The sequence below is a fragment of the Schizophyllum commune genome (assembly GCF_000143185.2).
Source record: "Schizophyllum commune H4-8 unplaced genomic scaffold SCHCOscaffold_7, whole genome shotgun sequence".
Classification (NCBI taxonomy): Eukaryota; Fungi; Basidiomycota; class Agaricomycetes; order Agaricales; family Schizophyllaceae; genus Schizophyllum; species Schizophyllum commune.
The window spans coordinates 1,486,115-1,508,060 of record NW_026089544.1 but is presented as its reverse complement, the minus strand read 5'-3'; the positions used below and the strand labels follow the sequence as shown (position 1 = coordinate 1,508,060).

The following is a 21,946-nucleotide window of genomic DNA, read 5'->3' as shown; positions in this document are numbered from 1 at the left end:
AGCCAGAAGTTCCGGAAAGTACGCATACAAGCTCCGGGAAGAACAAATACAACCGACGAAACAATGGCAGAGTGGACGAGGAAGAGCGAAACGAGGTGGCGCACTCAGGTGGATGGGTTGACGACGCCATGACTATGGAGGAGGTCAGCAACGAATCAGTCGAAGCAGGATATATGCGTACACGCGGCGCATATGGGCAATGATACCGGGACCTGAGTACGTCTGCGACTTCAACGGGCATAACTCACACCCAATGAAGAGGTTCGGGATAGTCGGGGGTGCGAGATCAACGTGCCTAAACGACGTCGTCAGCCATTAACATTCGAGACAAGAAAACGCTCACTTCGCAACATAATGGTCGTAAAGCCCCTTAACCGGGATGCGTGATCCCTCCCAGCGCCACGGACGGGCCTTGTCGGCGCGCTTCACTGCTTGCGGCTTGGTGTCCGTAGACTTGGCCGATTCCCCTGACTCAGCGGCGCATGCGGGACAGACGACCATGTCCGATTCGGCGACCATATAGCCTTCCGGTAACTCGGTAATGTCGCCAGCGCCAACGAGGTTGGCTTGTTGCAAGATGGTAGGGAGAGCCAGCGTCCATGCTAGACAACGTAGGTAAATGGCGGATATATGCGCGTGCTAGACGACGTACAGGTATAGTCAATGACTTCCAGATCGCGGCGGAATGCATCAAACAGGACGATGCAGGCGGGCATGCGCATATACAGGCGGGTACGATGGGTGATGTCCTTCTTGGGCAGGACTTTTCCCTCTCGCTTCGCGTCCCATTGCACGAATGTGGCGATCCTGACGCAATCAAATCAGCGTACGAAGCCAGCCCGACAGCTCGAACGCACTTGTCCTTGTTCTCCGCATCCGCCGCCTTCCAGGCCGGTTCATACACCTCGACCCAGTTGCTGTATGCTGGAGCGTCGATGCTCAGCTTCTTTCGTATCTGCGTGCTGAGGTCAGCTAGGTGTGCGCGCGGGTGACTATCGAGAGCTCACCTCCATAGTAAAGACATAGGTCGCCCACATCCACTCGGACAGAGGCTCGCCATTCCAAGTCTCGGGCTTCGGCAGCTCCAGCAAGTTCTTCTTCGCCGCACTCCAAACCCTGTCCTCGGACGCAAGGTCTTTGAACGCGGTACATACTTGGCGGACGATGGAGAGATCGCGAGGGCTGAAGTTCGTAAAGATCTGGGTACATGCACGTCAGCGAGGAAAGACGCCAAAGACAGGCCATCATACTCACCATCTCCATGAGCTCGACTGGTAGGTCGAAGAACACCGTGGTCTGATGTGCCTCGCCAACTTCGTCGCCGTCGGTGTCGCGGTCTTGCGAAGACGCCGATGTAGACGCTGACGCTTTGCGAGATAGCCCAAGAACGTCGACAGCCTTATGAAGCAGGATATTGAACATGGCGAGGGAATGAGTGGGCTGCGCGGCGGGAGGAGGAGATGGGGGTGGCACGCAAGAAGGAGTCCAAAGCGACCAAACATACCATCACATGGCGTCGACCGATCCGCGCTGCCAAACAAGGCGACATCGGCCATGAGCTCGGTGAATTCGCAGGCCTTCCTTCCTCCTCCGAGGAAGCACATAAAGAGCAGAGAATTGCAGATTAAGGTTCAACGTTGCAACGAGCGTCTACATAGAGAAGCAGTCCTTCGCATGAGATTTGGGCGTGAGCACGGGAGGCAGGATAACCGTTGACCTTGTCGCGCGGAGGATGCATGCCGGCCCAGAGTTCGCGAAATGCGGACCCGTCGTTGAGCAGGATCTGCCCCACGTCTCGCACGAACGGGCTCATGTTCGTGATGTCTGAGCGGGAGAACGCTGGATCGATGGCCTTCTTCCGACAAGCTATTCGCACAAATATCCTCCTCTGAGACTGCGGTGAGGATTCATAACGAAGCCGAGAGGGTGCGGCAGGCCCGGGCAGGGGGTTATTGTGACGGTGGAAGTGAGCTCGCGCGCACGTGTACAATTCGCACGGCCGTCGGCCGTGTGTGACGCCTCGGCCTTAGCCGACGCCACGTGCTCTGCCTTCACCCCTCGCGGGGGTATTTCCTTTGGAGTTCCTTGAGGTTCTCCTGGTTTCTTATGACTCGTATATATACTCCGTGACTAGTTATGACTACTTACAGCTGTAGGTATAAAAGGGCCCTCCTCCAAGGGAGGAGGGCAAGGTTTTCAATCGAGACTTCGTTACAGAGTAACCTCGTGGGAATCTTCTTCATCATCTCCGTGAGCCGAGCCCGGCCCGCTCTCCGCGTCACCGTACTCGCCTCATATTTTTACTCTCTCGCTCGACGTCCTCGATAGAAACATCGACTTCGACTTCGACAACCAGCAACCAGCAAAGTTTTCACTACCTACCCCTATTCCCCCCGCTAAGGCAACGGACTTGATCAACCCGGCACCCTTCGCGGCTTAATTACCCTTTCTTCCTTGTCGACAATCTCAATGGCGCCAAAAGCTCAACCTCTGCGCGACTCCAGCGGACGTTTCCGCCCTCGCGCAGCGTCGGTTGACACCGGTGAGTCTCAGACCGCGTGGCGTGGTACTGACGACTCCTTCACTAGTGCACTCTCGGACAACGAGTCCGACTCGGGTACGGCGGGCGCTCAAGATGCGCCGCCTGCCACCGCCGATGACCAGGTCATCGAGCATGCGACGGTGCAACACGACGTTGTGCCGTCGTCGGGTGCTTCCGCCACGACGGTGGGGGTATCCCGCCAGGTGTCTGCTCTCGACGGAGCAGACCCTGGAGAGGGCGAGTGGTCGGCCGATGCCGCTGCTCAGTCCCCGACCCACGCGCATGCCGCCGACGGCCTCGTGCCTGAAGCTGGTGCTCAGCCGCGTGCACCGGGTGCTGTGGGCAGTCGCGCTATCGCGCCAGAGTCCACGGAAGTAGATAATACTACGAATAAAATTTTCCCTCAGTATGATGAGAACAGCGAGCACGGGGCTCGCGAGTCCGAAAGCGTGAACGTACCTGAGAGCTCTATCCCCGGAAACAGTAGGGACCGGATGGATAAGGGTAAAGGCCCGGATCTACGCAATTTCGGTAATCTCGACTTCGACGAGGTCGAACACGATCCCGAGATTCAGCGGGACATCCTGGATGCCGCAAATCGAGCTCGGGGATCGCGGGCTCAAGTGCCCAATCAGGGGCCAAGGGTGTCTTTGGCAAATCTGGAACCCCGCGCCGCCGAAAACAAGCAGATCGCCGATCTGTTCGATGCACTCCACCTCAAGACTGTTGAGGCCGCGGACTACGCCGCCCTCAATGCCAAACTGGCGAGGCAGGTCAGCCAGCTCAGTGAGAGGTACGACAATCTCGTCGAACTCCTCACGGATGGGTCTGGCGCCGCACGCTCGCGCGCTGCGAGCGTCGCACGTGAGCGATCGGTGCCGAACGAAGTTCAACCGACACGTGACCTGAGCGCAATCAAGCGCGAGACCGCGGAGGCCTCTGTGCCCCCCGCGGTGCATCGTGAACGTCCTTCGAAGGCTTCTAGTCCCGAAGACAAGCTTCGTCCGAGCTATGTAGCTGGGGGCGAGTCCTACTGGGACAAGTACATGGCTATGATCAGAAGCCGTGTAGTCGGCCTTCCGAGCTCAGACTCGGATGACGACGGACAGTTTGACAGCGCGGGTAAGGCCAGCCGCCTTAAGCCGCAGCCTCCCGAGTCCTACGACGGCCGGGAGGACGATGAGGCCTTCTGGACCTTCGTCATTGATTCTCTTCAGTATGTCACTGATGGTCGAGTGGCAGCCACTCGGCAGGCCGACGTTGTCTCGCGTTGGCTCACTGGCAAGGCCAGAAGGTTCTACAAGCAGAACTACATGCTTAGTGCTTCTCGAAGCGCAAATCTAGACGACTTTTTCAGAGATTTATTCGATCACTGTTTCAGTCTAAACTACAAAGACAAATGTCGTACTCGGTACAAGTCCTGTATCCAAGACAATCGCGATCTCCGCGACTACATGCACGATCTAGAGCGCTTCTGGGTGGTGCTGACTGAGGAGACCAGCCGAAACCGGGTCTTGAAGTTTTGGGAAGGCCTTGACTCCTGGCTCGTGAAGCGCCTGATGGAGGACGGCTTCAGCAAAGAAGTTGATGAGTTAGAGCCTACGTACCGACGTGCTCTGCAGCTCTGGCAGGCTAGCTACGCTGCCCGAGCCCAAGCGAAGGGCAGGCGCCCTGACGACCATGGTGGATCGCCCCCCAACCGCGGAAGCGGCACGGGTGGCGCATCTGCATCGTCCCGACGTTCTGGAGGCGGGAGCTCTTCTGCTCCCTCCTCTAGGCCGCCAGCGAACGCGTCTGCTGCCGCTGGAACGCGCACCTCGAGCTCTAATGAACGCTCGAGGACCACTGGAGGTAAATTCAGCGGACAGGCAAGGGGGTCACAACGTACCTCCGCGCCGAATGGAAGGAGCGCGAACGGTCGCGCCCCTCCTAACCGCAAGCCAGGAAAATCTCCTGAGCTCCTGAAGCGCCTCCGTGAAGAGGGGCGCTGCTTCCGCTGTGAGTCTAAGGACCATATAAGCCGAAACTGTCCCGAAGCGAACCACGTACCTTCGACGTCTTCTGGACCTCCTGGTCTCGCGATTCACTCGGTGGCAATCGAACAGGCACGTCTGCTCGACCAGAGACGTGCTGGCATCACTAACACGACTACATTGTCAGTCAATATGGTTCAGTTCGAACCCTCGCACGACTCACCTGGGTCTAACCCGGACAGTACACGCTGCACGACGTGCTCACCGCCGTGGGCAACACACGTCCTCGCGGACTGTCCGCTTGTCTGTGGCGACGTTCCCGGACGCCCCCACCTCTACGTGCAGCCGCTCTTCGACTACTACACGCGAATTGCGCTGCGCACGAGGCGCGAGCCTCCCAAGTTTTGCTCGGGCGACGACTTGCTCGCCCTCTGCGAGACACCCGAGTATGCCGATTTTATCGGTCGCGCCTGCGACCCTTCATACGTTGGCGACTTGGGGCAGTGGCGGGTGCGTGGTGCGTTCGCGCTGAACGCCGTGCGCGCTTGGCCTGGCGACGGCGAGAAGCTGCGCGATGCGATGTTCCACAACCTCGCGCCGCTCTCGTATCTTTGCGATGGCGCGCCCGTCCGTTTCCTGCCAGTCCAGACCCAGGACGATTGTGTCTCCCTCTTCGAGACTGTTGAGGCCGAAGCTGGGCGTCGCGAACTGGCTCCGCTTCGCATCCCGAATGCGTTCTTCATCCGCGAAGGCTTCTCGATGGAGGACTACGTTGCGCGTCAGATATGCGTCGACTTCGGGATGGACACCTCACAGGCTCGTCGCATGGCGTACCTCTACTCCACGGGCACTACCCTCGGGGATCTCGTGCCCGAGAGCGTCGCTTACGCCCTCAACTGGGCAGTCAGACGCGTAGTCGGCGAGGAGCAGCGTCGCGCTGACCTCTCCCGCTTCTACGCCTTCCGGCCGTACTCTGGGTCGCCGGTCATCCTCGTGTGCGACACGCTCCTGGGCGTGTCGTGGGGTCTTCGTCTCAAGGACATTGACGCCGGTATCAACGTCTGGTACTGGTACATGTATCAGCGCATGCGCTACTTCGTGGGTGGGCATCAGAACACGGCTCACCCGAAGCGCTATATGTCGCGCTGGTTCGAGTCGCCTGCTGATGCCGCAGCGCGTCGAAGCTTCGACGTCTTCACGCAGCCCGACGGCGCGTTCCCCGCGCGTTGGTTTCGCGAGCCCGCGGAGGACCTGATTGAGTCCGGCGTGTTCGCACAGGCGTGGGCAACGATGGTGCGCATGGCGTCCAACGTGCCGGTACGTTTCCCAGCTTCGCGTCTTCCATGGCGTCAGCTGACGGTCTTCGCAGTATCGAAGGGGCGCTCCGCGCCGTTGGCGTCCTCGTCCGCACGCGTTGCGCAACGGACAGCCGTCTTCCCGCGGGGGAGCGGCCGCCGCATCCCGAGGCCCATCGTCCTCGTCGTTCGTGTAAGCGGGCATCCCTGCAAGGCGTTAGTAGACTCTGGTTCGTCAGTAGATCTCGTGAGCTCGGCTCTCGCTACTCAACTGCGCCTTCCGCTCATTGAGCACGATGGCCAGGTGTCCATGACGATGGCAGTGAGCGGGTCGCGCTCGAAATGTAATTTTCATACGTCTGTAGATTTTGAATGGTCAGCTATACACGAGCAGCGCGTCTTTGACGTCTTGAACCTCGCGACTTACGACGTCGTCCTCGGGACTCCGTTCCTGTACCAGCATTCCATCTCGTTCTCCATCAACCCGCCGAAGATCCTCATTGGGAGCGTTGAGGCGCTGCCGCTTGAGGGGCCACACGTCGACGACTTGTTCATGGCGAACGTAGAGCCCGAGCCTGGCTCGGACGAGTTAGAAGCTATTCGGAAGCATCTAGTCGAAATGGCCTTACCTTTGTGCAAGACCATCGCGGAGACTGAGCTCCCGCCCTTGCGTGCGATTAATCACACGATTCCCATCATAGACCCCGACCGTCGGTACCCGTTCCGTCGCTCGAATTGCCCTGCAATCTTTCGTGAGCAATGGAATGAGAAACGCGACGCATATATGCGCTCGGGGCGGTGGGAATTCACCACCGCCACGAACACGGTGCCCATGCTTCTCATCGCGAAGAATCAGCGCGAGAAGACGAAGCTACGTACTGTTGTAGACCTGCGCGAGCGCAACGACAACACGCGCAAGTTGTCGTCCCCGCTCCCCGACCAGAACGCGATCTTGCGTCGCGTCGCCGCTGCGAAATATTGGTCAATTCTCGACGGGAAAGACCACTATGAGCAAATACGTGTCTTACCTGAGTACGAAGACGTTAACATCATGGCGACGCCTGATGGTAACGTGAAGAGCAAGGTTATGCTCCAGGGCGACTGCAATGCTGTCGCGACGTGTCAGGCAATAATGACGCATATTTTTCGCCCTTACCTAGGTGTCTTCATGGACGTGTACCTTGACGATATTGTCATATACACGGACACGCTCGAAGAGCATGTTCGCGCTGTCAAAACCGTGCTTGAGGTGCTGGCGCGCGAGAAGTTCTATCTGGGTGTTAATAAGCTGCACTTCCTCGAGCCTGAAGTGCGCGTACTTGGGCGAATCGTTGATGCGAACGGCATTCGTGTCGATCCTGCCCGCGTTGACGAGGTCGCGAAGTGGCCGGTGCCTACGAACAAGAAGTTAGTTCGCGCATTTTGTGGCGCGGTGGGCTGGCTCGCCGACAATGTCGCCGAGATCGCCGCGCCCCTGGGCATTTTGCACGATTTGTGCGGCGAAACTCACCGATGGGAGTGGGGATTCACGCAGCAGCGCGCGTTTGAGGATTGCAAGCGGCTGGTGAGCGCGAGCAAGCGCGTCTCACGCCGAGGCATCACCCTCGGGCCGGATGGCAAGCCCACTTCGCGCGTTTGGCTTCTGACCGACGGCTCTAAGTCGTCTTTGTCAGGAGTAGTCGTTGAAGGGGAGGATTGGCGTACCGGAACGGTAATCGCGCTCTTCTCCGCGAAGCTGAGCACGACTCAGCAGAATTATCCTGTACATGAGATTGAGATGTTAGCTGGCGTGGAATCAATGCAGCGACATCGCGACTTACTTCAGGGATTCCACTTTACGTGGGTGACTGACCATCGTGGTCTCGTCCATCTTCTGCGGCAGCCAAACCTTTCGGGGCGGCAAGCGCGCTGGCTTGAGAAGTTGGGCGAGTTTGACTTCGAAGTCGTGTACCTGCCGGGCGTGGATAACGTGTTAGCTGATGCACTATCACGCATATACGAGGGCGACGCACCTGGAACACTGCGCTCTCCCTCTGAATATACATCCTTTGATGAGGATGGCTCTGTCGATTACGACGGTATGGACATTACTCGGCCGCTTGTGACCGAGCTTGGCGCCCTGGCAATTGCGCCAGAAGGCGGGGACGACGCAGCTCCACGCCGTGGTCGCGGTCGTCCGAAAGGCTCGACGAAGGCCTTCAACGACTGGGTTCGCCGACTCGCTGCGAAGAAAGGATCCGTCCGCTTGATTGTGGGCGATCACGCGGCGGATGGCGATTCTGATAGACGCGCGACGCGTCTGGAGGGGGGAGACGACCCGGTCGAACCTTTTGCAAGTGACCCGAACGCGTTTGAAGACGAGATGAGTGAGAAGGAAGCAGCGCAGAACGCGCTGCCAGCTCATCACGCGTTTGCTTCCGATCAAGCCACGCGAGGTGATGTCAGCGGAACATCACATTCGGCATCTTCCGAGTACCCCTCGGGTACCCGAGAGAACGCGCACTCGCGCGCTGTCGAAGACAGCCCGTCGTCGCCCGACGTCGGCAGCCCAATCACAGAGGATGCGAATATAGACATACCTAGTGCTGTCCAGATGTCGGAATCCGAACCAGAACACCCGACAGGCGAGACACCAGCCTCAGCAGAGGAAACACGTGTCTCGACCTCGGTCGGCGCGGAAGGTGACGAAGATAATGATATCGCACCTCCTAGCCTCACGGAACCTATCTTGACGGCTATACCCAATCACACACGGGGTGTACGCATTGAAGATTTGATCCGGGATAAGTATCAGGACGATCCGTTCTTTGCCAAGATATTGGAAGAACCCAGTCACTTCCGAAACTTTGAGGTGGTTGACGGACTCATCTTCCTGAAGCAGGACTCTCGTCGTCTGCTGTGCATTCCGAACATCAAGGAAAGTGGTCGCTCCGTGCGAGGACTCATTATTCAGGAAGCACACACCTTACTCGCGCATCTCGGTGCCGCTAAGGTTATCCCCGTGCTCCGTGATCAGGTGTGGTGGAAGACGCTGGTGCCTGATGTGCAGAAGTTCATCGCATCATGCACCACGTGCGCTTGGAATAAGCCCAGCAATCACAAGCCGTACGGGCTATTGAATCCCCTGCCGGTGCCTGGCACGCCTTGGGAAGCTATCGGGATAGACTTCACGGGTCCCTTTCCCGAGAGCGAGAATCACAATGGGACCTTCAATTACCTTCTCGTCGTGATCTGCCTGCTGACCGGCATGGTACATCTTATTCCGACGCGTACTAATGTGACTGCCAAGACTCTGGCATACATTATCTTTGCGGAAGTCTATAAGCTACATGGGCTCCCCAAGTACATAGTCAGTGACCGGGATTCGCTCTTCACGAGCATATTCTGGACTCACCTGCACAAGTTGATCGGAACGGAGCTGCGCATGTCAACTGCATACCATCCGCAGACCGACGGATCAACTGAACGGGCCAATCGGACAGTTGTCCAGATGATACGCGAATGCGTCGAGCCCGCTCAATCGGACTGGGTCCTGAAATTGCCGGCGGTTGAGTTTGCGATCAACTCCGTGCGCTCGGAGAGCACGGGGTATGCACCGTTCTTCCTGAATACTGGTCGCATGCCCCGCGCCATGATCTGGGAGGACGCACCCACGACGGAATATCCCGGGGTGCGGACTTATGCGCGCCGCGTCAAGCAGGCCATCATGCAGGCTCATGACGCAGTGCTCGCCGCGCGTGTCAAGCAGACACGTGATGCCAATCGACGCCGCATCCGCGCGCCTTTTGCCGAGAACGATCTAGTATATGTCTCAACTGCCAACATGAACTTCCCGAAGGGCCGCGTTCGTAAGCTACTTCCCAAGTTCATTGGACCATACCGCATCCTGAAGGATCTAGGCAATGAGGCCTTCCTTCTTGATCTCCCGAAGGAGTTGAAGCAGCGGGGAATACACCCGCGCTTCCACGCGTCTCTATTGAGAATTCATATTCCCAATGATGATCGGCTATTTCCGGGCCGCCTTGAGACTCAGGTGGCCGACTTCGGTGCCTGGGAGAAAGAATGGGCAATTGAGGAGATTGTGGGACATCACGGCAAGGGTGCTGATGCAGTACTCAAGGTGAAGTGGAAGCCAGGCGACATGTCCTGGATCCCGATCAAGAATGTTGCCACCCTCGAGAAGGTCAAGCAGTACCTTGAGGCGCTTGGCGTTGACAAAGCGGGTGATCTCCCGGCTGGATCTGAACCAGACCCCGGGGATATCCAATTGTATGTAGGGAATCTCGAACTCACGATCGAGCCTCGTGTTCCCGATGGCGAGATTCACGACGAATCGGGTAATGGGCTTAGCTGGGATCCCCTTAAAAGGGATGGACAGTCAGTATGCCAAACCAACTCCATTTCCTCTTCCTCTCTCTACATACATACTATGGATACTTCTACCTTACCTCCGCTTCCCAACTCTCCTTCCCCTTCGCCCAACGTCAACCGTGTCGGTACCCGTTCCCACACCAAGGCCAAAACGGCGCCGGCGATCAAAAATGGCAACAAGGCGGACTCGGTCCAACCGATGGATGTCGACCCACCCAGTTCCGAGGCCGCCCCGCCGGCACCCGCGCCCAAGACGATGTCGTCCGTCCTCGACGCCGCCGGCTCTGCCGCCTCCACTCTCATCGACAGCGAGCCGCCTGTCGACACCGCCGCCGCGCTCCGCGCAAAGGAGGCCGCCCGCGCCAAGTACAATGCCGGTATCATCGCCGACCGCATCCGCCAGCAGGAAGCCGCGCGCTCCGACGTCATGAAGCAACCCATCCCGCGCGTCAACGCCGCCGCCGACGCTGGTGCGGATAAGACCGCGCCTCCGTCCGCCGCCGCTGAGACGACGCCCGCCAAGCGCGCCTCCGAGGACGACGGCTTCCTCCTCGGCCGCGCCAAGCCACGTGGCCCGGCCCAATTCGCCCACCGCCGCATCGTTCCCATGACGTGGGAGATCCGCGGACGCCGCCTCGTCATCCCTATCTACGCGCGCAACGACCCTGAAGAATACCTCTTCAGTTACCGCATCCCACTCACCATCCTCGTCGAGTACATGCGCTTCAGCGACGGCATCACTGCTACTGGAATCCGCCACGACGTTGTTGAGGTCCCGTCCGGCTATGCCGAGTTCGTGGAAATCCTCCAGCGCGCCGACTTCGGCAAGCACATGTGCCCGATCGACCTCGCGACCGGCAAAGTCCGACCCATCCCCGACGAGCAGCGCATTGATCGGACCTTCTGGGTGCGTCAGATCCTCGACATCAGCAGCGGAGCGGCCGCGCATCGCTACATGGACGAGGTGGAGGGCAAGGTGCCCGAGCCCACCAACGAGGAGCTCCTCCTTCGTGAGGTGACGGCCATCGAGGCGATGCAGGGGCGCTTGTCGAACGCCCGCCGCCAGCAGGCCTTCGAGGCGAACCGTGCCAAGCGGCGCGAGGGCAAGGGGAACCAGTAGTTACTTACTACTTACTAGAGATCATCAGAACAACGGCTCGAAAGTTACTTACAGAAAAGGTTCGAAATATATACAAAAACAAAGACTCGTTTCTATTCTATACATACGTGCTACTTACTGGTTGCTACTGTACTTACAGAGCGCCTTAGAAGGCGCTGGAGGGGGGTATGTGACGCCTCGGCCTTAGCCGACGCCACGTGCTCTGCCTTCACCCCTCGCGGGGGTATTTCCTTTGGAGTTCCTTGAGGTTCTCCTGGTTTCTTATGACTCGTATATATACTCCGTGACTAGTTATGACTACTTACAGCTGTAGGTATAAAAGGGCCCTCCTCCAAGGGAGGAGGGCAAGGTTTTCAATCGAGACTTCGTTACAGAGTAACCTCGTGGGAATCTTCTTCATCATCTCCGTGAGCCGAGCCCGGCCCGCTCTCCGCGTCACCGTACTCGCCTCACCGTGCGTCTTGGTCGACACGGTGATTGTCACTGTCTCTCTGGTCGGCGCTCTATAGCTGGATATTCTACATGAGTGTGCCTGTTCACGAGTTCAGGCAGCTCTCTCTCCGCGACAAGTACCTGGCTATCTTCGCGACACTACAGGCTCAAGATGGGCTCGTCTGCATTGCTGGGGATCAATGGTCTTCCGACGATTACAATTCGTTTCTGGCTATCGACCACGGCCCGCTCTCCGCTTTGCTAACGTTGTACCTGCGCAATTCTTAGCTGGCCCTTGTCATATCCAACATCAGTACTCACGACAGCACACGCACTGAGGCACTAGAACGCCTGCAACTGCAGTCCGAGGGGTGTGGCTGGCGAATCCTACGCTGTATCGACGCCTGTGGCACGCTCGGACAGATTGGTCAATATCTAGGGGCGTATGCGCTAGGGACGGTCCTGGATGGCGATCAGTAGCTCGCTCTCAGGGTCGTTGCACGACATGTTCGCATGCTCGGCATCGAGGGGGACAGCGGTGATCGAATATTAGCATGCCACCTGAACGTCTTCTCCTGGTTTTCGGTGACAACATCTCGGCGCGTTTCATCGTCACGACTCTGCCGATGGTCATGCATCTCTCTGTCGCCCCTCTCACAATCCTTGACCCCCCAACCTTGGACATGCTCTGGAACGAGCTTTGCCGCGATACGACAGAGCAGTCAAGTAGCAACGGTCGTTGCTATCAGGAGCGGCCTTGTTGAATCGATTGGATCCCTCGCATCTGTCTCGTCAGCCGAGTCAGCTAGCTTCTACCGCGCTGCGGGATGCGATTCTGGACCGCGTCTGCCGCCCTTGCACCCGGGAACAGATTCGTGCACTCTTGTGCACAGTGTCGATGTGCTCAACCGGGCCTCGCAGGTATGGCCCACGGACGCACGGTGCTCGAACCGCAGAGTGCGTGCCATCCTGATTACATTTGCCTCGCCGAACGCTGATGACGGCCATAGTGCACGGGCGCGCACCCTCGCCGCGTCCGAGCCTGCGCGTGCGCACGGGTGTTGTACTGCTCGAAGGCGTGCCAGCGACGCCACTGGCAGGAGTGCGCACACCGTCATGGTCGCGGCAAGCGCGAGGGTACGTACTCTTTGCGTGCTATCCTCTGTCCATTGCGGTCTCTGACGCCCCGCCCGGACACCATGACCGCACGCGACATGCACCTGCTCTCCATCATCGTCCGCGAGCTTGTCGAGAATTTCGAGTCGATGGCATCACTAGTATGACAGTGGACACTATCAACGCGTCTACGCCTGCGCTTGCGCGCGTGCGGTGTACTGTTCAAAAGCTTGTCAGCGACTTCACTGGAAGGGGGGATCACACCGCCAGACATGCAAGGGCCGCGATGAGCGCGAGGGTAGACGATCTCTTCCTATCGATTGCCGCCTGCCGCTCACGCTGATCACTGACGCTTTGACCGCGCGCGACATACACATGCTGTCACTCATCGTCTGGGATTTCGTCGTCCGTCACCTGCAGTCCTGGCTCAGTACCCAGCCGGTCGCGCGCGTGGCGTTGTCGATGCCCTCAGGCCTGCCGCGGACCCCGATATGCGGATCTTCCCTCTCGAGGATTCATCTTCGTCGCATCCCCTTATTCTCGTCGAGGCCACGATGCACCCTTTATGGCCGCCGCTCGCGGTCAGCGTTCGACCTTGAGCGGGCGACGAACTACGGTTTCAACTTCTTACCGACGTGTATACGCGAGTTTTTATGTGATCACACTAAAAATGATTTTTTCAAACGAGATCGGAGGCGTCCAGAGATGGTTGGAACAAGGAGGGATAGAGGCAGAGGCGTCGCATCGATATAAGTTTTCGTGTTCCGGCCGTATTAGTCTTGTACGAGCGCCAAGAATCAGCTGCATTACTGAGTCCGTTTCACAACTATCCTTCGGTGGTCTCCATCGCTACTCAGCTACATGGCTGAACCCCTCCCAAAAGGCACTGGTCCGTATTGCCTCTGTGGGAAAAGCAATTCATCATACCGAAAGGAGAAGCATGCCAACCCGGAGATATCAAACCGCTGAAGGAATCACACGCTCCTCTGAGAGTGAACAAATCAACTGCCTATGAACATTACTCGTTTACATACAAACAAATACAACGGGCATGACAAGATCGATAATGCGAGGGAAATAGTACACATGTACAGTAGAGTAAAGTAATGCGATCACAGCGGTTACGAAGCCAGAGGACGATCTGGTGTACCGATACTCTCAACCCCGCGCGAAGACATCCCAATGATCATTAATGCAGAGGGACCTGTGCGGCATGGAACATGTTAAACCCTCCGTGAAGCCCGGGAACATTGTTCAGGTAGCTCGACGTCGGCGACGCGGGCTGCTGCATATAGTGGCCCGGCGACGGGTGCCCATTGGACGACGACGGAGCAGGTGAGCTCGATTCCGGCCACGAGAACCTACAAATCGACTAAGCCGCTGCGCCGCAATACTTTGAAAGGAGCACATACCCAGGCATTAACATTCCTTCCCACCATGCAGGGTTCTTCAGTGCCTGCATCGTCGCCAGCATATCTTCATCCGGCACGCCTGCGCTCAACCCAAGCATCTCGAAGTCGCTGCTGAACTGGATCGGCGCGTTGCCTAAACCGTACGCAGCCTCGGGGCGATAGACGGGGGTGCCGACCGTCTTGTCTGCGCCGGCGAGCGTCGTAAACTGCGAGAACAAGCTTGCTGCGGTCGAGCCCTGGCCGCCGGTCGAGTCTGTCGGCGTGAAGCCGCTGGACGAGCCGGAGCCGGGCATGTCGCCTGGACCAGAGGAGCCTCCAGGACCGGAGGAGCCGCGCTGCTGAGGCGGGGGCTGCGTGTGGAGGCGCCCGATGGTCGCGCCGTCGCGGCGGTGGCGGGAGAGAAGGCCGGCGAGGAAACGTGCGTAAAGCTTGGGCGTATGGCGATCGTCGATGGCGATCTCGGGCGAGCTGAGGGTCTGGATGAGGCGGCCGATCAAGTCGAAGATGTCGTTCTCCTGCTCCTTGGCGAGCAGGGAGGAGAACTCGGGTCGCAAGAGCTGGATGAACGATTGGCTATATGCTCATGTTCGGTAAAGTCGATACATTACCTTGAGCAAGAAGGCAGACGCAAACGAGGCGAAGATGAAGTGGCCATCTGGAGCATATCGCATGTAACCGCTGGGAGCCAGTTTGTCCACCATGTTCTGAATGACCGCCTTGGCTGAGTCGAGACACTGGAGTACCGATAGTCAGTTCGATGAAAAGCTTCGGTCATGCGCAAGACGAACCTTGGTAAAAAAAACTTGATCGCTATGATCACCAGGCTTGATGCCCCGGTGGTACGCTTGCTGAAATCCAAATGAAAACATGACCAAGCGAGAGTAGTTGACGAGGCTGAGGCGACGATCAGCGTCGAGGTGGGACTGCAGGACAGCGTTACTCACAAAGGCAACAGCAAGCATCGGAATTCAGAACTCGGGTCTACAAGGAAGGCGTCAGCGTCGCCAGAAGGAAAGCAATTCCGCGCGTACCTGAATGGTCAGACTCCTCGCGGAAGATCTTCGCCCACTCCTCGTGATACTTGGTGAGATGCTCGTCGTGCTTGAGGGTAACCGTGCAGAAGTCGAGACGCTATGCTGTTGTCAGCATGCTATGGCGGACTTTCGGGTAAGTCTCCCCACCTTGTTCAGACCCGTGGGCGACGACGTGTCCGAGAAGACCTCCTCGTGAAACTTGGCGATGATGCGAAGCAAGGCATTGTAGGCGCAAAGATGAACATCGTGCTAGAAGAACGCGTAAGTCGCATGTCCCTCCCGCGCATAGTAAGACTTGCGTTCAAGTTGTACTTCGACTTCTTGTACCAGTCCTTCGCGTGCTGCACGATGCTACACATCATCAGCGACCGAAGGAAATCACACAAGAAAATATTCAAGATACTCACTAGTCCTCCTTGATCGTCGACGGCTTACCAAACTGTGTCGCCGTCGACCGATCCAAGTTGAAGCAGATCAACCACACCCGCGTCCGGTTCAGAATCTCCCGTTCATGCCGCTCGCTCGACGGCTTCGCCGTCGACACCTGGTGCAAGTTCAAGTCCGTCGCGATGCGAATGGCCAGGCCGGTATACAGCCACGAGCGGTCCTCCTCCCACCGACGTGCAGGAACAGCGTAGATGCTCATCAAGATGTACGCCTGGCAGAGCTCGACGGACTTCCAGCCGTCGATGAGCGCGGTCGCGGCGGAGTGCTTGGCGAAATGCATGGCGATGGGGTAGATCTCGGACTTCTCGGTGTAGTAGCGGGAAGAGATGGCGCAGACTGGGCCACAGGTTAGCACTGCGATCGTGGAGTCGAAGATGACGGGGCACTCACTGACGGTGAACAAGAAAGGGCAGCGCGCGAACGTCAAGGCGGGCGTGTGGAGAACGGGGTCCAGCAGGGATATGAACGGCTAGACGGTGAATTATCAGCACCGTTGCCACAAAATGGAAGACTCGTAAATCCGCACGTTAAGTTTGTTGTAGAAGCTATAACATCGCGTAAGCCATTGCTTCATCGCAGCAGCGGGGTTAAGAACGTACATGTCAAACAGCTTGTCCACATCCTCTGGGGCAACGAGACCGTGAACAAGAATCTCCGGAGGGCTATGCTGCTCAATGAGCATCGCGCGCTTGCCCAAATCAGTCGCAGGCCCTGTAATGGATGTCAGATGAGCGCACGGTAAACACACAAAACTAACACACCTGGCATGAAGTACGTCTCATTCGCCACGCCCTGATTGATAGAAATCGTCAGACACATTTGTGGCACAAGCATACGGCGTACGTACCACATTGTCATCGTCGAGGTCGTCTTCATCCAAAGTAGTCGTCTCCTCCGTCGCATTCTTCTTCCCGGCCTTGCCACTCTTTGGCTTGTTGCTCAAGCTCAGGTTCGCAATGAGGCCGAGCGGTACATGCATATCCGGTAGGTTCCGCAACTTGTCCGACGAGCCATCCTCGTCGTCATCGTCACTCTCCGTGCCCCTGAGCGAGTGATCAGGCTTGGGTGCACAAATCAAGCGAAACGACGCGTACTTCTCTCCACTGTAGTCCTCATCCGACTCGTCTCCTTCATCGCGCACAATGGCGCGGACGTCGAGAGTGAAGGCCCCAGGAGCTTTCTCGCCTGCACTCTGCACACTCATCTCCCGACCCTTGTTAGCCTCGCTGACCTCCTTGATGGTCGTCCCACTCGATTGCACACTCGCCTGGAGGCGGTCGAGCCAAGCGAGTATGTTCTTGTTGTTGCTGTCTGAAGGCGATGTTGCCATGCGGTAGGAAGCAATCGATAGCGGCGTGGCGATGTAAGGGTTGTGAAGCTGTGGATACGGTCAACGTCATGTCCATGGGTATGTGGTGTGAAGTGGGGGGTCATGGGATGGACCAGCAATGCATGATGCTTTGACAGGTGTACTAGGAAACGGGGAGGGCGAAGGATGGGATGGAACGCAATGAACGATCGCGAATGAGGGACTCACCTGCTTCAGCAGCGACTCGATAATCGCATCCTTCTGTCGAATTTGCGCAAGCAGGTACTCGCGTTTGCTGGAACAGGAAGGTGAGCATTCGTCCTCCGAGCACATCACAGAGTCTGGAAGGGGTAGAGAAACGGAGAGCGGGTGATAGATGTGACGAGGTCGCTCGATAACGACCTGAATCCGGGAGGAAACAAGCCGTACACAGCGATCCAAGCCATCCCAGCCTATAAGCGCCGCGAACCCCCACACCTCGGTTGCCTTGCGACACCGATGAACGGGGTTGGGATGAGCAAAACCGCAGCTGTCAGCCTTGCGGGTGGCCCTGCGCGAGGCAATAGCTATGCTCCCCAACGATTCCTCGCGCGCCGAGGCGAATGTCCGCCACCTTCGCCCGGCACTCTGCAAGTCCGAGCGCACTGTACACATCACCACGCCCACGGTCCCCCTACAGCAATACTGCGTATCCGCGATGCCCGACTGCTGCGACGATCACCCGACTGCATCCTGCCAGGGGAAACCGTGTTCCGCTTCGACGTCAGCAAGAGGCCGATGCCCAAATTGGATAACCCCGACGCTAGAGCGTACGAAACGGGGCTACGTGCGACACAGCAGGCATGTGTGGGTAGGACAACGACACAGCCTTACGGCTTCAGAGAACCGCCGGTGCGCCCCAAGCATCGCATTCCGGAGTCAAGAGAGCGCACAGGTTCTCGGCGTTACCGAGATGTCGCCCGGGAGGGAAGATATAAGAGCAGGGAGCAGGCACAGCGGGAGAAGGCGCGGATTAGGGGCGTGGGAGAACGAACAAAGCGTGAGAAGTTGAACTTGCACGTGGAGAGTGCGTGACCCGCTTTCAACCGTCACGAAGCGGGGGTGGCGTGCGGGGAAAGGAGAGGTAAGGAAGAAACGCGACAACGTTGGATTTCACTCACTTCGGGGCAGTCCGTGGCTTGCGGCCTTCGACGATGCAGACGTGTCCGCCTGACTGGCAACGCTTGCACGTGTTCTCATTCTTCTTGAACTCGCACTTCATCTGCAAGTCAAAGTCGGTCTCGAGATGTTCCCCGCGAATGCAAAGCGCCTGAGGATTTGCCCACTCACCTTGAGCTTCTTGCAGTGGGTACACGCGCCAGGGCTGAAGGCACGCCACCATGCAGGCGCAGCAGGCGTGGGTTGCAAGGTGACAAAGGGAGCCGGAGGGTTCATGACCGGTACCCGTGCAGGGGAGTCGCATCACCGGAATGGCGCGCGCCGGCGGTCGATAACACGATATCGATGATCCAGAAGCCACCGCGAGCGAAGGGGCCGTATAGAAAAGGAGAAGACGGAGAAACAAACGAGGAGACACGTTGTGAGCGGCGGCGACATAAAAGGAGGAGGCCTGGCACTCACAGGCGGCTTGAATTCTGCTTCTGCCCCTTTACCCCGAGCCCGCCCATCCCGACGCTGATCCCGCCCGTGAACGCGGGGCGCCCTCCGCCATCGTCGTCGCTGTCGCTGTCGCTGTCTGCGGAGTTCCCAGCGCGCTCAGGCGTCTTGCGCGCACGCTTGCGCTTGTTCGCATGCGTGGGGGCCGGGGGAGCACTGCTTGCGCCCGTAGCGTGGCTAGCGGAGACAGAGCGGCCCACGGGCGGTCCGCGGAACGCGTCGGCGTCGGCCCATTGAGTAGGGCTGGGGACGACAGACGCGCTGACGCTGGCGCTGGCGCTCATCGGAGGGTAGTCTTGAGGAGAGAACTGGCCGGGATACGTCTGCGCCACATCGGAGGGGAAGTATGAGAACATGTCGGTGGGCTGGGCTTGCTGTTGACGAGGGTGTTGTTGGTGGGAGGGAAGGGGCTGCTGGCCGTAGGCCGCGGATGGGTAATGAGCGAGCGACCCCGTGCCACCCGGAGGTGCGTCAACGCCGTAGCCTGGGACGCCGTATGTGTGCTGTTGGTAAGCGAGTTCGCGCGGCGACGGTTGCTGCTGCTGCTGTCGCTGCTGGTGATGGTGTCTATGTTGTTGCTGCTGAAGATGGTGGATGTCCTCGCGCTGACGGCCATAGTTGTCGATCCACTGCTGGTAATTTTGCGCTTGGGCATGCTGCTGGGCGCTCGCGCTCTCCGGGTCGTAGTAGGAGGGTCCGGGACCGATCATGGGAGATGCTGACAAGAGATGGGAGGAAGCAGAGTCCGTGGCAGTCTTTGACGAAGAGGCAGAAGATAAGGGGGCAGGATCCTGGGCCGAGAAGAGCCATGCGTTGGCATGCGGAGAAGGCAAATTCCGGTCAGCGCTGCCTGTCGCGCCATCAGCGGGGATGAGTTGGCTAGTTCGGAAGCAAAAGGTACGGGTGCGCACCTCCGTGGCCTGCGCCGCTGTGGCTGTCTGGTCCCCCGCTTCGCTGCATCGCGAAAGTCCTCGGGCAAGAGCAGGAGAAGGGGCTGTCGCAATCGTCAAGGCTCGCGCGTAACACCTAGTACAGCAATCAAAGCCAAAGTCGCATGTGCAGCCGGCTGTTTCGAGGCGCCGGAGGTGGACCTTGCGGGTAGATCCTGTGTAGATCTGTCGCCGTAGGATTTCCTGATATCTGCCAAGGGCGGGGGCGGAGGAGGAGCAGCAGGGGATCCTGGACGTCGATGAGAGCAGTGGACGCGGAGGAAGACCTGCCCCTGGTATTATAACGCGCTGATCAAAAGGAACCCGCGCTTGCCCAATTCGGACTTTTGCGCACACCTAATTCGGGTTTTTCTTTCTCTGACTTTTATCACCCTTTACGGCGCCGACGGCGGGCGCGGTGGTGCGGTCGTATCCCCAGTCCGGAGGTCTGCATACCGACAGTCGACTTCCTCGTTAACCTCGAAGCTTGAGCCTGATTCCATTGCCATCACTGGGCTCTATCGAGCGCGAGGCTGATCAGGACTCAGGAGCCGGGTCACCGCGAAGCTCTTCATACTAACCCCTTCTCCCCAACTCCTCCATGCGTCTCTGGCCGTCGACGACCCACTGTCTAGCGCCTCACTTCGCCGGCGACATCACCTAGCGGGCGCGCCTCTCGTCAATGACATAGCCGCAGCGACTCCGAAGTCTTCGTGGTTTCGACTTGGGTCCTCCGCCTCCCGAACAGCCACCATACCCCACTTACCGGCATCAGTCAACATGAGAACGGCAAGCCGCACGGACGTACTTGCTCGCCACACACCTACACGGCCAGAGGACGCCAATACGCGTCTAGCACCGATTTGCGCTCCCACGCGGTGCACCAGCCCATCAGCTACTGGCCTCCCTCAGCGTCCCCTTGCAGCAGGAAGGGCCTCTCGTGTCGATCGATCTATGTAATCCCTCGTGCCCCGTGGTCTTCGCGGGGTCAACTATGTGCGCTGAACCTCCGCGGAGGCACTTGGTTCTGTCAACGTCCCCGGCCTGCTATGAGTAATGGTATGCCACACTTATGCCCTCTCTATTCACGCTCGCGTCTCCCCTAGGTCTCTCTGTCCCTCGGGAGCAGGCTGAGCGCTGTTTGAATCCAAATAAGTAAGCAAGTTTGCTTCCACCGGGGGTGCTCGTACTTCCCTGTTACTTTCTGGTACTTCTCGGCGCTCTCCCTATCAATCCCGCGGTACTGGGACCTCCGCCCCATTCAGTCAAATCCGATGTATCTATAGACCCGATGCTATCGAGATACGTATGCTCTATGGCGCACGAAGGTCAACGGGCGTGCTTTTGTATCACGTATGCCCTCATAAATCACTTACGTCTATCTTCCACATGAACTGGCCTCCCCTCTTCGCATGGGCTGGCCACGCTTCTAGCCGCCCCTCACAATTCTCACCGGCCCACCTCGCTGCTAATCCTATTGGTTACCTTCATCTATCTCATCGTGTCCTATTTCCCCACCGCCTTCCACTGTTCTTTCTACTGTTCTCCCCATTTCGATCTTGTTATAGCCACTGTTCTCCCCGTTACAACCTTGTTTTTCATCACTTGCGCCCACTCTCGAACTCTGGATGTATTGGAAGAACACCATCACGATGCACTACTCGTCCCGCTCAGACTTCCGATGGCGCTTCCCAAACTCTCATGCCTGAGAGCCCGTCCGTCGTGGATGCATCCTACGATGCTGCACCTGTGGCGATTCTTCTGAGCGCCGGAGCTTTTTTTGAGGTGATTGTGTATTTCTCGCGTATCCCTCAACATGCGCTCATCGATGCTCCTGAGGGGGCCGTCGCAAACCCTCTCAGTGAGCAACCTTTCAGTCCTCGGTAGTATATCGGCTAGTACACCCGCCTGTCATGCGAGTGCGTTCGCGGGAGAGCGGGGTTCGACTCCCCGCCGAGGAGGTTCTTTTTGCGACATTCGCCTCTTTTCTACAAGCCTTATCGCCTGCTACTTAAACAATGCTACGTACATGGTATAGAGGACAGAAAATTAGGTATGGGCCGAATGTACATGTAAAGCCGATAAAGGTATCATAATATCGCAGGGAAGGGTAACGAGAGAGAAGGCATCGCAAGGAAAGGAAACGAGGGAAACGGCATCGCAGAGGCAGACTATGTACGAGGCAACAGATATACTGCAGGATGGATCGTGTCACAAGCCCAGGGCGAGTGTGAAGCCCATGAACCCCACCCATCGTCTAAAGGTAGGTTGTATTCCGCGCGTGAGGCGCTGAGCTTCTCAAAGTCTGAC

At 58.0% G+C, this 21,946-nt stretch overlaps 3 protein-coding genes and 1 non-coding gene across 4 annotated transcripts; 2 read left to right on the top strand and 2 right to left on the bottom strand.

The window, feature by feature from the left end:
• Positions 1-104: 104 nt before the first annotated feature.
• SCHCODRAFT_02702268 (uncharacterized protein) lies at positions 105-1,422 on the bottom strand (the record flags this gene model as incomplete). Its single annotated transcript, XM_003031272.2, has 7 exons — positions 105-132; positions 182-295; positions 344-602; positions 653-807; positions 858-955; positions 1,008-1,199; positions 1,255-1,422. 7 exons carry the CDS (start codon positions 1,420-1,422, stop codon positions 105-107), a joined length of 1,014 nt encoding a protein of 337 aa, XP_003031318.1.
• A 12,417-nt stretch (positions 1,423-13,839) lies between these two features.
• Fst3 (regulator of mushroom development) lies at positions 13,840-19,919 on the bottom strand. The gene is made up of 20 exons (XM_050345526.1): positions 19,619-19,919; positions 18,672-19,557; positions 18,381-18,414; positions 18,212-18,312; positions 17,280-17,346; positions 16,837-17,120; positions 16,590-16,785; positions 16,504-16,534; positions 16,342-16,453; positions 16,269-16,287; positions 16,133-16,211; positions 15,703-16,078; positions 15,595-15,646; positions 15,443-15,544; positions 15,293-15,392; positions 15,206-15,242; positions 15,050-15,155; positions 14,870-14,995; positions 14,262-14,818; positions 13,840-14,210 (listed from the first exon to the last, which is right to left on the bottom strand). Exons 1-20 carry the CDS (start codon positions 19,665-19,667, stop codon positions 14,039-14,041), a joined length of 3,486 nt encoding a protein of 1,161 aa, XP_050199679.1. The 5' UTR covers positions 19,668-19,919; the 3' UTR covers positions 13,840-14,038.
• Positions 19,920-21,336: 1,417 nt separating this feature from the next.
• On the top strand, positions 21,337-21,543 carry SCHCODRAFT_02629269 (uncharacterized protein; the record flags this gene model as incomplete). Its single annotated transcript, XM_050345525.1, has 1 exon — positions 21,337-21,543. A coding segment is annotated over one exon (187 nt), but the record flags the coding sequence as incomplete, so codon positions are not given.
• SCHCODRAFT_t135 lies at positions 21,514-21,597 on the top strand. Its single transcript has one exon. It is a non-coding gene; the product is annotated as a tRNA-Asp (tRNA).
• The last annotated feature ends 349 nt before the right edge of the window (positions 21,598-21,946 follow it).

What these genes read in the sequence shown, in the direction of transcription:
- Fst3 (XM_050345526.1), bottom strand. Translation starts at nt 19,667, where the DNA reads ATGCAGCGAAGCGGGGGACCAGACAGCCACAGCGGCGCAGGCCACGGA. An exon ending in GAGGACTACAGTGGAGAGAA is followed by an intron (nt 16,786 to 16,836) that starts GTACGCGTCGTT and finishes TCACTCGCTCAG; the next exon opens with GGGCACGGAGAGTGACGATG. An exon ending in CGCCCACGGGTCTGAACAAG is followed by an intron (nt 15,393 to 15,442) that starts GTGGGGAGACTT and finishes ACAACAGCATAG; the next exon opens with CGTCTCGACTTCTGCACGGT.